Here is a 14,612-nt window from a genome sequence, read left to right as displayed (position 1 = left end):
GTGTCCTTCCAGTGCCTGTGACCTTGGGGTTGGGGGATGAGGGGTGGCAACGGTGGCCCCGGCTTCCCTCTTTTCCTCCCCTATGAGAATTTAGGCTGATTTAACGTGCCTGATTATTAATTTGGATGATTACAAAGAGGAGATTAAAGCGAGAGCCCGTGGTTCGCCTTCAAAGATAGCGTCCCTCCCAGCTTCAGTTGTAGCCACTCTCCAAACACAACGGCTAATTCCATCACAGACAGGTCTTTTAAGATGCCCTGGGGACCCAAACCAATAACACATTGTCAATAGTGGGAGGACGGACTGCCCTTCTGAAACTATGAAGTCATGAATATTTTGCAGGACACGGCAATACCTGTAAAGTATATTCTCAGTGAGACGAATATAGTATTTGATAAATCTTCATACATAATACTCATGTTCAACTAATATGAATATTTATGGGGCCAAAGCCTGGGAGATAAGGGATGACTGGAAAAATCTGGCGAAATGCGTTTCTAGCTCTTTCACTTTGTAAAGCACGTGGGCCGTGGCATGTCCCTCGGCCAGCTCTTGTGCCAACCTGCCCCAAATTTGGGCCTGGTCACTGCTGGGGAGTGGGCACGGGGGACATTTGGGCGTCCTGTCCCTTCGGTGGTGACCTGGCTCTGAGCGAAGCTGCCCAAGGATGTCAGGGTGGCTGGGGCCCGAACTTCCCCACGCCCATCGCATCGGGCTCCGGTCCCGACGGCAGAATCTCCCGGGAAATGCTTGTCCCGTGGGCCAGCCCTGCTCTGGGGGTCACAGGCAGGAGGAGACCTCAGAGCCCCGACTCAGGTCCCCAGGGAGCCGAGAGTCTGGGCAGCCCAGAGAGTGAGGCTGGCTCTGTCCCCATAGCCCCACTGGGTGGGTACAGAGGGCCCGGCCCCGCCCTGGGTCTAGCTGCTGACCTCCCGGGGCAGGGGCTGCTTGCCTTGCTCAGGCCAGAGCCCCAGGACCTTGTGCATAGTAGGTGCTTAGGAATGAATGAATGAAGGCACACATGCATGAATGAATGGGCCACTGCAGGGCGCCCACCGAAGGAAACGGAACTGGAGCCGGGGTGTTGCCCCAAGCTCCGTCTGGAGAGTGTGTTTCCAGACAAAGAAGGATGGACAAGCCTAAGAGCTCGCGCCAACCCTGAAGATGCAGCGCGCCCCGCTGCACGGTGCCCCCCGCTCAGTCAGCTTGGGCTTCGTAACAAGTACCACTGACAGGGGACCTAACAGCACACATCTGTCTCTCACGGTTCTGGAGGCTGGAAGTCCAGCTCGAGGCAGCAACTTGGTTCCTGATGAGAACCCTCTCCCTGCCTTGCAGATGGCAGCCTCCCTGCTATGTCCTCAGAGGTCCTTCCTCGGTGTGTGCACGCAGAGGGAATGAGTTCCCCGACCTCCTCTTCTTATGAGGCCACTAATCCCATCATGGGGGCCACGCTTATGACCTCACCTCCCCCTAACCACATCCCAGAGGCCCCACCTCCTAACACCAGCCCACTGGGATTAGGGCTCCAACATAGGAATTTGGGGGACACAGACATTTAGTCCATTGCATTCCACCACTGGCCCCCCCAAATTCATGTCCTTCTCTCATGCAAAATACACTCACTCCTTCCCAACAACCCCCAAAGCCTTCATCCGCTCTAGCATCAACTAGGAAGTCTCAACTTCCATTGCATTTAGTCCATTGCATTCCACCACTGGCCCCCCAAATTCATGTCCTTCTCTCATGCAAAATACACTCACTCCTTCCCAACAACCCACAAAGCCTTCATCCGCTCTAGCATCAACTAGGAAGTCTCAAGTCAAGGGCTTCTCTAAATGTGTATCAGCCACTCAAATGCCCTCAAATCTGAGCCAGCTGGATGGCTGTGGTGCTGGGCTCCCCAGCACCCAGAGCAGGCCGGGGCCGAGTCCGATGTCTCATTTTGCTCCTGGTCCAACCCCTCCCCCGCCCACCCTAAATAAAGCTGGAATGTGTTTGAGTTGGGGGCTGGAGCCAAGCCACCAAAATTCAAACCCCACCTTCACCCACGTCCTAACTTCAGGCGAAACGCTCAGCCTTTGTGTGCCTCCATTGGGGTGAAGGGGGCAGTGCCCCCATCCCAGGGCTGCTGTGGGGTTGAACGAGATGGCGCATGTGACACTCAGGACGACAGGTGCTTGTGTTATCTGTCCTTCTGGCAACACACAGTCGAATGTCTCCTGACACAAGGGCTATTCGCATTTCCCTGCCGTCTGGGTTTCTCTCACCCACGTTTAGCATCCCAGCCACTCCCACCAAGACAGGAGAGTCATGGGCCCACTGTCAAGTGCCTTCGGGAAGACCCGAGGGCAGAGTGGTGCAGGTGCAGCCAGACGTGGGCAGGCACGGCGACCACAGTTACGTGGCTTGGGCGGAGGAGGGAACGCATGGCTGGGCGAGGCTACAGTAGGCAGACCAGCTCCTGCTGGGCGACGGTCTGCAGGCTCCAATCTGCAGAACCGCTGTGAGCAGGGCTGGTTGCTGAGTCAGGACAGATCAGACCAGCAGTGCCTGTCCCCGACCCACCCTCAGAATCGCCCTCGACGGCTCCAAGTTCACTGAACACAGCTCTGTGGCCTCCTGGCTCCTCGCTAGAGCTGGGATGAAGTGAGACCAGGAAGAGGGCTGGGGACCTGTGGTACCCACCGGCCCGAGGGGGTTCCCTCTAATCCCCAGAGGCCCTTCCAGCCGCAGGGCCCCAGGTCGGGGGCAGAGTCCTGGGCCCGGAAGAGCTGCCTTTCCGGAGGGAGGTGGGGTGCAGCGTGAAGATACCTGCTCTAAGTGGCCCTGACTGAGGACCAGCAGGTCCCTGCTTCTTGGGTCCTTCTGACCCCAAAGGCCACCAGGTCAGGAACAGAGATGCCAGCCCTTCCAGCAGCGGAGGGACCTTGGAAGCGAGGAGATGGAGGCCTAGAGCTTGGCAGTGTGACTTCCACAGGTCTCAGAACCGTGTGAATTTTCTCTGGGTAGCTCTCCGGACACACTCACTCCCAGCTGCTCTGATATCTGCAGCCCGGGAGGGAGCACGTGCCTCACAGCCCTGTTCACGGGGGCAGCGAGGGCTTCCTGCAGCCCCGGGCAGTGCCTAGCGCTCTTTGACTGTGCCACAGGGCGGGGCCGCCCTTACACCAGCACCACGCCGGATACGAGGCTGTCCTCCTCACGCCTGCGCCAGGCCAGCTGTTCACCTCCACGAGGGTGCGCGGGGCCCCCGCCTTCCTGGCCCCCTGTCCTCCTCCCATATTCATTCATCCATCATCCATCCACCTCCCCACCCATCCCCCTGTCCACTCAAACATCCTCCCTCCCTCCCCCCAACTATAAATCCATCCACCCATCCAGTGAACAGACATTTACTGAGAAACTATTATGTGTCAGGCATCATGCTAGCCATCTGTCCAAATTCTGCCTCATTTCAATTCTTTTCCTTCCATTGTCTTTGTTCACATTTCTGAGGACCTATTATGTGTCAGGCACTTTCACATGTATCATCTTGTCTAATCACCTCAAAATCCTTTCATGGGGCTTCCCTGGTGGCGCAGTGGTTGAGAGTCCGCCTGCCGATGCAGGGGACACGGGTTCGTGCCCCGGTCTGGGAAGATCCCACATGCCGCAGAGCGGTTGGGCCCATGAGCCACAGCCACTGAGCCTGCGCGTCTGGAGCCTGTGCTCCGCAACGGGAGAGGCCACAACAGTGAGAGGCCCGCGTACCGCAAAAAAAAAAAAAATCCTTTCATGGAAGGATGATCACCCTCCCCATTTCACAGATGGGAAAACCGTGGCTCAGCGAGGGGAACTGACCTGCCACGGTCTCCCAGTTGGGGTTTGGGTCATCTATCCAACTCCAGTGTGCAGCTCCAAACTCCTCTCCTTCCAGGAAACCCTCCTGACCTTCAACACAGCCCAGCAACACAAAGCTCTTTCTTGTCACTCACACTCACTGCCTTAGAGAACAGAGAACGCCAGGCAGTTGCCTCCCCCCTACCTGGCTGTAAACTCTGAGAGGAAGGCACCCAGGCTCTGAGCTTTGGGCACCCTGTCCTGTGCTCTGCACAACAGCCAGCGTTGGTTCTGTGAATAAAGTGTGAACTGGATGAATCCACCTCCCTGATCCCCACTCCCCAACTTCCCGTGGATGCCTGGGGGCCATGCGTTTTTCTGCAGGGGTGGGGCTGCATCAGAAAGGGAACCACAGGGCTGGCGGAGTCGGTGGGGGGAAGGTCAGGGGACGGTGGACAAGCAGAAGGAGAGCTGGAGCTCTCAGCCAAGTCGGCTGAGCAAGACCCACGTGCCAGGCATCGCCCAAGAGCTCACATGCTTCCCTCACTTCTCACAGTGATACTGAGAGATAATTAGTATTTCATCCCATTTTACAGGTGAAGAAACTGAGAGCAAGGCTGTGAAGGAAACTGCCCAAGGCTGCAGGGAGCAGGGCTGCTGACCCAGGTGGTCTGGCTCTGCAGCCACATTTTAGCTGCAAAGCTCCGCCCCACCAAGGAAGATAAGCTTTTTTCCTTCCCTGCGTCCACTGCTAAGAGCTCAAGCACATGGAATATTAACACATTTTCCACAGTCTGCTCACATAGTGTGAAAATAGTCCCTTGCATAACCCAGGCGCTTTCTGTTACTTTCTTCCTCTGAAATAAAATCAAGGCTTGCTGGGTTGCAGATGCAGGCTGCACCCAGAGCTGGCTTTGACTGGACTATTCTGCTAAAAGTACAAGCAGTTCTTTTCGCTCTAGCCGGAGGCATAAGCCCTCACCACCGAGCTGACCAGGCTGGTGTCTTCCCAGTCCGTCCCCAAGGAGGTGGTCCAGGGCAAGGACCCTGGTGCCAGCGTGCAGGGCTCCAAATCCCACCACTACGTCCCCCCTGGGACGTCAGCCCCGAGAGGCAGGAACCTGTGCCTCAGTCACTCCTGACTCAGCATCAGGAACACGTGAGGAGTGAACAATACACGGATAAAAGATTTCCCATCGGGCTTCCCTGGTGGCGCAGTGGTTGGGGGTCCACCTGCCGATGCAGGGGACACGGGTTCGTGCCCCGGTCCGGGAGGATGCCACATGCCACATGCCACGGAGCGGCTGGGCCCGTGAGCCATGGCCGCTGAGCCTGCGCGTCCGGAGCCTGTGCTCCACAATGGGAGAGGCCACAACAGTGAGAGGCCCGTGTACCGCAAAAAAAAAAAAAAAAAAAAAAAAAAGATTTTCCATCATTCCAGAGAGGGAGAGCTTCCTGCAGGGGGGTTTCCGAGGACCCCGCTCCCGTGAATCGGCCTTGCCCCTCCCTCCTTTGACACCTGGCCAACCTCCCTTCAAGGGTACCTGTGCTTTTTGAGAGCAGAACAGAGGAGCTGACCAAGAAGCTGTTCCAAGACCTGGACCCCATCTGGGAATGTCCTCAGTGGGACATCGAATATGGAAACGGATAGAGACTTTTTTTTGTCGAGTTTCCAGCCAACGAAGGATAAGCTGTCCTTTCAGAATATAGTGCCGAAACTTTGAAATATGCAGATGGCTGAGCTGAATTGTAAATGCAATCACTTAGCCCCAGCACACTCCCGGGGCGGGGATCAGCGCGTGCATGAATTATTCCTAGAAGCGCGGCCCCACTGGATCTGCAGACAGAAGTCTGTGGATAGAGCCAGCCCGGGTGAGGTCCGCTCCTCCCAAGGGAATTACGTGAGGTGTGTTTATCTCAGGGTGAAGCATCCCTGCCTCTCGTCCCCTGAAAATGCCAAGGCCCAGGTCTGCACAGCGCTAACCTCTGTGACCGGAAGTGGCCTCGGTTGTTCTGACTCACCAGTGTGGCCAGTTGGGGTCAGAGCCAGACCAGCAGGCAGAGGATCACAGGCAAAGAAGAGGAAAAAAAAGCAAAACCAACATGCTCTTAATCTTCTCAGGGTGAGTGAAATGTAATTGCAGGCAGCTCCAGCGGAGGAGAAGGGAAAAGGTGATTCTTGTCAAACACCCCGCCGGCCGAGGCTGTGTGAGGCCTGGGCTTCTGTTGGGAGCACCGACTACCTTCTCACTTTCTGTAGTAAATCAACAACAGTGGGGGAGGTGTGAGACGGATGCAGGGGGATAAGGCCACTCAATTAATGACCCGGTGGTGGGTGGGTGGGAAACGGCCAACCAATTAAATGCTGCCATTTTGAAGCAAGACCTGCCAGGACCCGTGATTAAATCCCGAGCGAACGGCAGCTATTCTTTCAGCCACGGTGGCTTGGACTGTTGGGATCGGCAACGCAGGACAGTTTAACTCATAAAGCAGATTCAAGGCGCATGGAGATAGATGAACTCAAGCTGGAAAGGCCCCAGAACCAGTGGGGAGCTACTTCTGGAATTAAAACTCACAGTGACTAGGGAAAGCTTTCTGATGAAATGCACATGCCCTACAGGTGGAATATGGTCTTCAAAATGGAGCTGCTCATGCACAGAAGGGGCTTGGAAACCCCTCTTGAGAAGCGGGCTCTCAGGGGTGGGCGGGCTGGGACAGGAGTGCCACGGAGGCAAGGGGTGGTCCAGTGGGGCGGCCAGCCCCTCTCAGGCCTCAAGAACCTTCCATGCGCTCCTCAGACTCCCACCCAGCCCCTTCTCCACGAGACTCTCCTGCAGGCTCCACCCAAGCATGTCATTCATACTTTTGTCACGTAAACCGTACTGATGAGGCAACCTCCCGGTGCCAGAGCTTGAGGCACTCGCTGTCCTCATGTGGCCTGTGCTCTAGTGTGACGTCTGAATCCCCGTCGCAGGTGGGGAAACCTTGGACGCCTCCCCAAATTCAGCTTCTCAGCTGTGACATCTGCCTACTGCCAAAGCAAGCACCACAGCACGGGGAGGACGGCTGCACGAGGAGATACTTGTTCCCTCTGTGGCCCGAGGGTCCAAGGTAAATGCATTCCCTCCACCCTTCTGCTTCTCACCTTCCCCAGGGGGCCTCCTGGTCCCAGGTCCTATAAGCTTCGATTATTAAAACTCATGGTGCTCAGACTCTTGGTAGGATTTCAGCTTCTCAATCTGAAACCTGGGCCCCGCTGCAGCGGAGGCAGCCTCGGGGACACACGCCCCTTGGCAACATGACAGCCCAGCTCCCCACTCTTCCCAGCCCTTCCTCCATGCCCGCACCCCCGTACCATCCCCTCCACTGCTCTCATGCAGACCCGGGCTTCCCAAAGTGTGGGGTCGGAACCCTGGCAGGACCGGCACGCAGGACAGGATTGTTGGCAGAAAATGAACACGGTGTTAAACAGCATTGACGCGCGCCCTGCGACTTATCCCCTTTTAAAGTCTGTCTCAATCTCCCGATTTCTTCAAGGAGAAAGTCTTGGTTTCATGCCAATATATCCCCCATACTTGAGAATCTCCCTTTTAACAAAGAGAGGGCAGGCTTCTGGCTCAGAGCCTCCGGTGACAGCTGCGTCACGCTGGAATTAAAGAGCATGATTTTGTTTCCATTGCGTTCATTCACATAGTCCCCTCCTGCTTATGGGTACAGTGGTGATTTGCAATTGCCTTTTAAAATAAATTTATTCTAAACAAAAACAATCAATTGTTTAGAGAAAGATCCGCTCGCTCGCTCATCCAACAGGTATTTATAGAGCAGTAACTATATGCAAGGTACCTCCCTAGACCCTTGGCATTTAGAGTTGTGAAGAAAACAGACAAAAATCCCCACCCTGAGATGAATAGCAGAACAGGTGTTGTGCACAAATATGGTAAAACAGTACCAGGCTTCTGTGAATGTCTTTCGTTTGAGAGAGAGCAGGGGCAGCAAGTACCTCTTCCCAATGGAGGGGAAGTGGCGTTGGCAGGGCTGGCGGGAGGGGGCCTGCACCTGAGATGCCCAAGGCCCTTGCCCGATAGACCACAATTGGACCTTCTGCTATTTTAACTTGAACTTTTAGTAAGTGCAGAAATGTAGATCATTCTGAAGCAAGTATGCTTTTAGCAGCTGCCGCCACCAACTTTCTAAACAACCTGGGGCAAGTCCTTCTGTCTCACTGGCCCTCAGCTTTTCCATCTGTACAATGGGCCCATGCCTTTGACTTCTGACTGTAATGGCTTTGACCTCTGACTGTAAAGCACTTGGGCTGGGGTGGGTCTGGTTAGAGGGAATTAACGCACATGTGTCTGAATTTTAAAAACCAACCAACCAACCCAAATGGAAACCCTCCCATCCCATCCCCAGCTTGCATTCAGCCTCTGCTCCTAAGGGGTCATAAGAAGGCAGAAGGGCTTGAACACACGATCAACTGAATGCGACTCTCCTTCCCTTCTCACTGAGCTTAGAGGTTCTCCAATTCCACTTTCGAAAGACTCACTGTGCCAGTTGCAGGCAACGGAACCAGGGATAATGTATTTTATGTGCAGTTTAAGATATTCAGAAGGACGATTTTTGTCTATACACATTTTTTCTTGCCTTGAGCACTGAATTTAGAAGCGAACTCTCGTGTACATACAGGGTGTGACTCCACTGCATTTCCTTAAAGAATATGTCCCCCAGGGCCTGTGAATTTGAATCGACACTCACCACTTAGTAAGTCTTTACTGAGGTCAAGAAGACATCTCGAGTAAAGGTCACTGGACCAGCTAAAGAAAGGGTGTGGGGAGAGATGGGGAGAATACCCTGCCTCTGGGCCCTGCTCCCAGGGACAGCCTTTCCTTCCCACCAGCTCCTTCAAGCCAGGAGAGGTATTTCTAGAAAGCAGTCAAAGCAAAGGAAATATAAGCCATAAATCAATTTTGTTTGGGTTTCTCCCTCTCCTTTCTAAACTCAGCTGAATTAGCGTCGACTAGAAACGCCAGGAATCCATTTCATATTTCTTGGATCTAAAACACAACAGACTCTAGTGCAAAGGGCAGCGGCTCGCCTCTTCCAGGAAGCATTCTTTGCCGTTCTTCAACATCCTTTAACACAGGAATCGGTGCCAGTTTGAAGGGGTGAGCGCGGCTTTCACACAGCTTCTTGTGAACAACGGTCAACCCCACTCCTGCACTGTCCTATCCTTAGGGACCGACCTGGGATGAGTGTTAGAGTGGGGCTCTCTTGTCATTTCCAGGAACAAATACTGAATGACCCCTGGGTAAGATGCTATGGCCTAAGAGAGGGATGCAAGATGGACTCATGAAAGAGAGTGGCGTTGGGGGGAGGGGACACAGGGACAGACAGCAGGAGGAAGGGGTGGGTAGAGAAAGGAGAAGGAGAGAGGGACACTGATGAGGAGGAAGAGGTTTGCTGAAGGGAAGAGGGAGGAAAGACTTTAAAAAGAAAAGAGGAGAAAGGGTGGGAGGAGGGGGAAGAGGAGAGCAAGGGGAAGGGAGAGAGGAAGGAGGGAGGAGCTGGGAGACAGGAGAGGGAGAGGCTGGGGCGGGCCTCGGGATAACAGTCCACTTTCCCGAAGCCCTTCACCATCTCCCATCAGTGTCGGGACAGTCGGTCGAAGGTCTTGGCTTTTTCTGCCTCCAAGAATACTGGTCCCTTCTCACCCTGAAGGGTGGGGAGAACGGCTCTCGGTGCTGGGCTGGCCGTCATGATGTGACACAGCCCGACGCGCTGCCAGTGTTTTTATATAATCCTCTGATTTCCCCATAAAACAGACCATAACACCCTGGCAAGTACACTTCAATAAAGCTGTGTGCTATTACTGGGGCACGCCGCCTTCCCGGAGATGAATCACTGCCGGAATGGTCAAGTGGCAGTTGAACCAAACTTTTCTCCCTTTGTGGCTTCAGCTGAGCAGGAGAGATCAGAAAAGCCACGGAGCCCAGCACAAGTACCTCCAGAGAAAAACCAGGAGTTCGGGGGTGGTGAGAAGGTGCTTGGGAAGTCAGAGGATGCTCTGCCTTCCCTGAGCAGGTGGGCAAGGCTGCGGACAACTCCTGCCTCCCAGGCATCACCAAGTCTCGGGTTCAGAGCCGCTGCTCCGAGGCCGGCTGGGCCTCCAGAAGAAAATCCTGAGATGACCCTCACATTGTGGGGGGGGGGGGGCGACATGCAGAACAGGCCCTGCCTGTGCAAGCTGGCTCCCAGACAGCTCCTGCCGGAGCTGTTACTGATGCTGCCTGAGGGGTGTTGCTGGGTCTGCTGATGCAGAAACCAGAATAGCACAGGACAGAGGGGAGCCCACGAATGAGGTAAGCACAAACTTGCCTCCTTCCCCCTTGTACCTCGGCACCGAGTGAACCGAGGGGGGAGCAGTCGCTTCCTTCTGCTCCGCTGCATCCCCAAATGGAAAAGTACTCCTCCCCCCTTCCCCTCACCCCCGGCTGCACATTGGCCCTCACCCTCCTTGGCTCCCACTCTGACTCTCAGGGTGACCCACACCTGCTTGGGATGAAACAAGGAGCCCACCTCCAGGAGCTGGGCTTCCTGTAGAAGCTCCCAAGGACTCCAGGGTTCATCTAGGTAACTAACACCTGCCAAGCCCCTGCTAGGCCCTGGAGTCTCTTCATCCATGAGCCACAGGCTCACGGCCTCAGACGTGGCCCACGGCTCTTTGTGGAGTGAGCCCCTAGCATCCCCAGGACAGGGGGCTGAACGGGCCCAGTGGCCGGGGGTACCTTTCTCCACCAACATTTAAAGGACACCTCTGAAGGGCACTGTCACCACCCCACCTCTCTGCACTTCCTCCCCGAGGGATGGGAGTGAGTCCGGGCTAAGCCCCGATGCTCCACATCTCCCGGGGCATCACAGCTCTTGTCCTGGGCACCGCCTGCTCTTAACGCAGGTCCTACAACCTCTAGAAGTTCTCTCACATCCCCTCGGGGGACAAGGCGGATTCCCCTCATGTGTGCTGGGGGGCGGGCAGTACTCAAGGGTCCACTGGGCGAGTGAATGCGTGAGTGGCCAAGCAGGCCAGTGCCCTCTGCCACACGGAGGCTTCATCGCTATCGGCCTCCTGCCTAATTCCCTCCCAAGAAACAGGAGTTCGATCCCAGCCCTGATTGGCCATAGGACTCCTGGGGTCCTCGGAGGGTCTAGCGGTCGGGCGCAGTGCAGCGTCCCAAGCACGGGGACGCTTCCCCCCTGCCCAGCGCCCCTGTCCCGAGCGCGGCGCTGGCTCGGCTCACCGTTCAGCTGGGTGTAGACCACCTCCTCCAGGTGGTCGAGGCGTTGCAGAATGGCCTCGCGCTCCGCCAGCGCGCCCACCGTGGCGTGCCGGCTGCGCACCCGGCGGTCGGCGCTGCGCACGACCTGCACCGGCCCCTCTGAGCGGTCCTGCAGGCGGCAGTACACCGAGAAGAGGATGATGCCCACGAACACCAGGATGTTGACCGTCAGCAAAGTTTTGATCTTCCTGGCCACCGCCATGAACGCGGCTGAAAGCCGGGGGCTGCCTCACCCGCGGGGCATCCCCGTGGGCCCGGCGGCCGCAGGAGCCTCCGTCTGGCCCGCTGCTTCAGGGACCATGAGCCAGCCCGGCTTGCCGCGGGCTGGGGGCTGCGGACCCGCCGCGCGCTCTGCCGCCCGTCCCCGGGAGCTGTCCCTTCAGCACCGCCCGCGCCGGCTCAGCACGCCCCTCCGCCTCCCGTGTTCCCCACGCGCAGGGGCTGCGCGGGGCCGCGGATGCAGGGGGCACCCGGCATCCTCCGCAGAGGGGCGCGGCCCAGTCTCGGGGGCGGCGGGGAGGGGTCCTCGGGGCCCGGAGAAACGACGGAGGTGCGGGCCGGCTGGCGCTCGGCTGGCGTGCGGCTCCTGCCCGCCCCGCCGCCACGGCGCCGGTGCGGAGTGACGCGGCCGCCCAGCTCATCAGCATGCAAGCGGAGCCCGCACCCTCCCCCGCAGGCCCGCCCTCCCGGGACGCCCCCTCCGGGACCACCCTGCCCTCCCCTCCCTCCCCTGCGGGGCGCAAGGTCCGGCGCGCGCTCCGGGTGCCCGAGCAGGGTGGGGCGGGGCCTCGCGCTCAGGGGACCCAGACCAAGGGCATCCGGGCGGGGGCGGGGGCGGGGGCGGGGGCGGGGGTGGTGGTGGTGCGGAGCGCGCGCGCAGTTTCTTTCCACGCCCCCTCCCCGGACTTGACCGGCCGAAGCGGGGTCCTGGGGACCGCCTAGTGAAGGCGGTGTAGTCCGCGCGGATGAGCAGGGGTAGGCGGCGGCGTCTTTATGAGGAGGAGGGGGGACAGTAGGGTCAAAGCCACCTCGGTGGCTTGTCTCCCCCTCCCCTAGGCCAAACTGAATCTACTCCCGGCCTCCCTCCCCTTGCCCCTCTCTGGGGCTGAAGGCTGGACAGAGCTGAGTCCAAGGACGGGTGGGCCGCGCTTGAGAGTCGGTGGTACCTAGGGGCACCTCCAGGCAGAACTGCGAACCCCACCAGGAGGGGGAAAAGGCGCAGACCCTGGGCGTCGGGTGCTCCAGGTCGGGGTCCTCGGACCTCAGGGGAGAGCATACCCGGCTCACCGCGTCCCTACTCCCATCTCCAATCTAGCCCCAAGCTCGCGTTTTATAGATGAGACAGCTGGGCTCCGCTGGAAACTAAGCGGCCAGAAGGCAGGGGGTTCTGTCTGCTTCACGCTGTCTCACCAGTGCCTGATGTTTAGTTGGTGCTCAGTAAATATTTGTTGAGTGAATAATTGTGGGAAAAAGCATTAAGAGCTGGCTTTGTGGGGCTTCGCTGGTGGCGCAGTGGTTAAGAACCCGCCTGCCAATGCAGGGGACACGGGTTCCAGCCCTGGTCCGGGAAGATCCCACATGCCGCGGAGCAACTAAGCCCGTGCACCACAACTACTGAGCCCGCGAGCCACAACTCCTGAAGCCCACGTGCCTAGAGCCCGTGCTCCACAACAAGAGAAGCCACCGCAATGAGAAGCCTGTGCACCGCAACGAAGAGTAGCCCCCGCTCGCCGCAACTACAGAAAGCCTGAATGCAGCAACGAAGACCCAACGCAGCCATAAATAAATAAATAATTTTTTTAAAAGAAGCTGGCTTTGTGCTGGTCCCTCACTATACAGAGATGAATAAGATACTGGCCCTTGGGCTTCAGGGAGCTCTGGCGTGTGTGCGTGTGTGCACGTCTGTATGCACGTGTGTCTCTGTGAGTGCATTTTGTTTTTTGGCCACATCACGTGGCATGTGGAACTTCCCTGACCAGGGATCGAACCTGTGTCCCCTGAAGTGGAAGCGCAAATTCTTAACCACTGGACCGCCAAGGAAGTTCCTCTGTGTGTGCATTTGAGTGTGTGTGTTCATATGTGTGTCCACGTATGTGCAATTGTGTGTCCAAAAGTGCATTTATGTGTGTGCATATGTGTACATGTGCATATTTGTCCATGTGTGCATTTATGTATGTGTCCATGGGCATGTGTCTATGTGTGTGTTCATGTGTATATGTGTTTGTATCCATGTATGAGTGTTTAGGGGAACTTTGGGGGCTTCTGGCTCTTAGCCCAGTGCTCTTTTTTTTTTTTTTTTTTTTTGGGATACGCAGACCTCTCACTGTTGTGGCCTCTCCCGTTGCGGAGCACAGGCTCTGGACGCGCAGGCTCAGCGGCCATGGCTCACGGGCCCAGCCACTCTGCAGCATGTGGGATCTTCCCGGACTGGGGCACGAACCCGTGTCCCCTGCATCGGCAGGTGGACTCTCAACCACTGCGCCACCAGGGAAGCCCCCAGTGCTCTTTTTGCAAGCATACATTTCTAAACGTCAGACATACTAGCCTATCCAGCATGGAGGTTTTGTGCCTCTTGGTAGATTCTCTTGAGCCGAAACACCCCTTGCTCCTCTCCCTCATCAAAACTTTCTTTTCTTTCTCAGGGAGTTTGTCCAAGAAATGCAGAAGACCATCACCAGGAAGGACCCAGCCACTGGGACTTGAGGCCAGCTGTCTACAGGGTGTTCACCAGATAAATCACTTGTTCTGAGAAGAAGCTGGGATTCTGTTTTTCATCATCATTCTGGGAGAGTCTCACAATGTAGCAAGTTTGATAAACACTGGTCTGTTCTTGATAAATAACCATCCCCCTGTCCCTCCTTAAGAAATACTGTATTTTTCTGTTTATAAAATGCCAAGTTGTAAGATGTTTCCCCATTTTACAAGGATGGCTTTTGGAATAAAAATACAAACAGCTAACATTTACACAGTTGGTAAGATTGTGCCAGACCCTGTTCTAGGTGCTTTATGGCCATTAACCGATTAAGACCAACAGCAACTGGCATGACCTAATTAAACTATGAGGAAACTGAGGCAGTGAGAGGGCGAATGCCTTGTTCAAGGTCACATCAAGGGCAAAGCATGGATCTGGGCTTCAAGCCCAGACAATTTGGCTCCAGAATCAAATTTATTAGCCACTGTCACTCAAGAAAAAAAAAAATCAAGCACTTTTCATTATATGTCTATTGAACATGATGTTAAAGTGTTTTTGCAGAAGGAAGCATTATTTTGGTCATGTAAATACATTGTGCTGCATTCTAAGGTTTAGCAGGAAATGATACATCCCCAATATGCATTAATATATGGCTACATTTCATTTGAAATACAAGCACATTGACTTGGGAAAATTGGGGGGTACTTTGCAGGGAGGGAAATGCATCAGTCCAGCAAACTGGCATTCATTTGATTTTTTAAATCTAC

The 14,612-nt window shown here is 55.9% G+C and overlaps 1 protein-coding gene across 1 annotated transcript in view; it reads right to left on the bottom strand.

Moving 5' to 3' along the window:
- Nucleotides 1-11,355, bottom strand: part of GALNT9 (polypeptide N-acetylgalactosaminyltransferase 9) — a gene marked incomplete at its 5' end in the record, with an annotated part of 94,473 nt that extends 83,118 nt beyond the window's left edge. The window contains one exon of the mRNA XM_081252263.1: nt 11,115-11,355. Within this exon, the coding sequence (XP_081108389.1) occupies nt 11,115-11,355 (241 nt within the window). The remainder of the gene's footprint in view (nt 1-11,114) is intronic.
- Between the last annotated feature and the right edge of the window lie 3,257 nt (nt 11,356-14,612).

Source organism: Mesoplodon bidens, assembly GCF_964165515.1.
Source record: "Mesoplodon bidens genome assembly, chromosome: 13".
Taxonomy (NCBI): domain Eukaryota; kingdom Metazoa; phylum Chordata; class Mammalia; order Artiodactyla; family Ziphiidae; genus Mesoplodon; species Mesoplodon bidens.
Note: the sequence above shows the minus strand (reverse complement) of the source record. Positions and strands in the feature narration are given on the sequence as shown.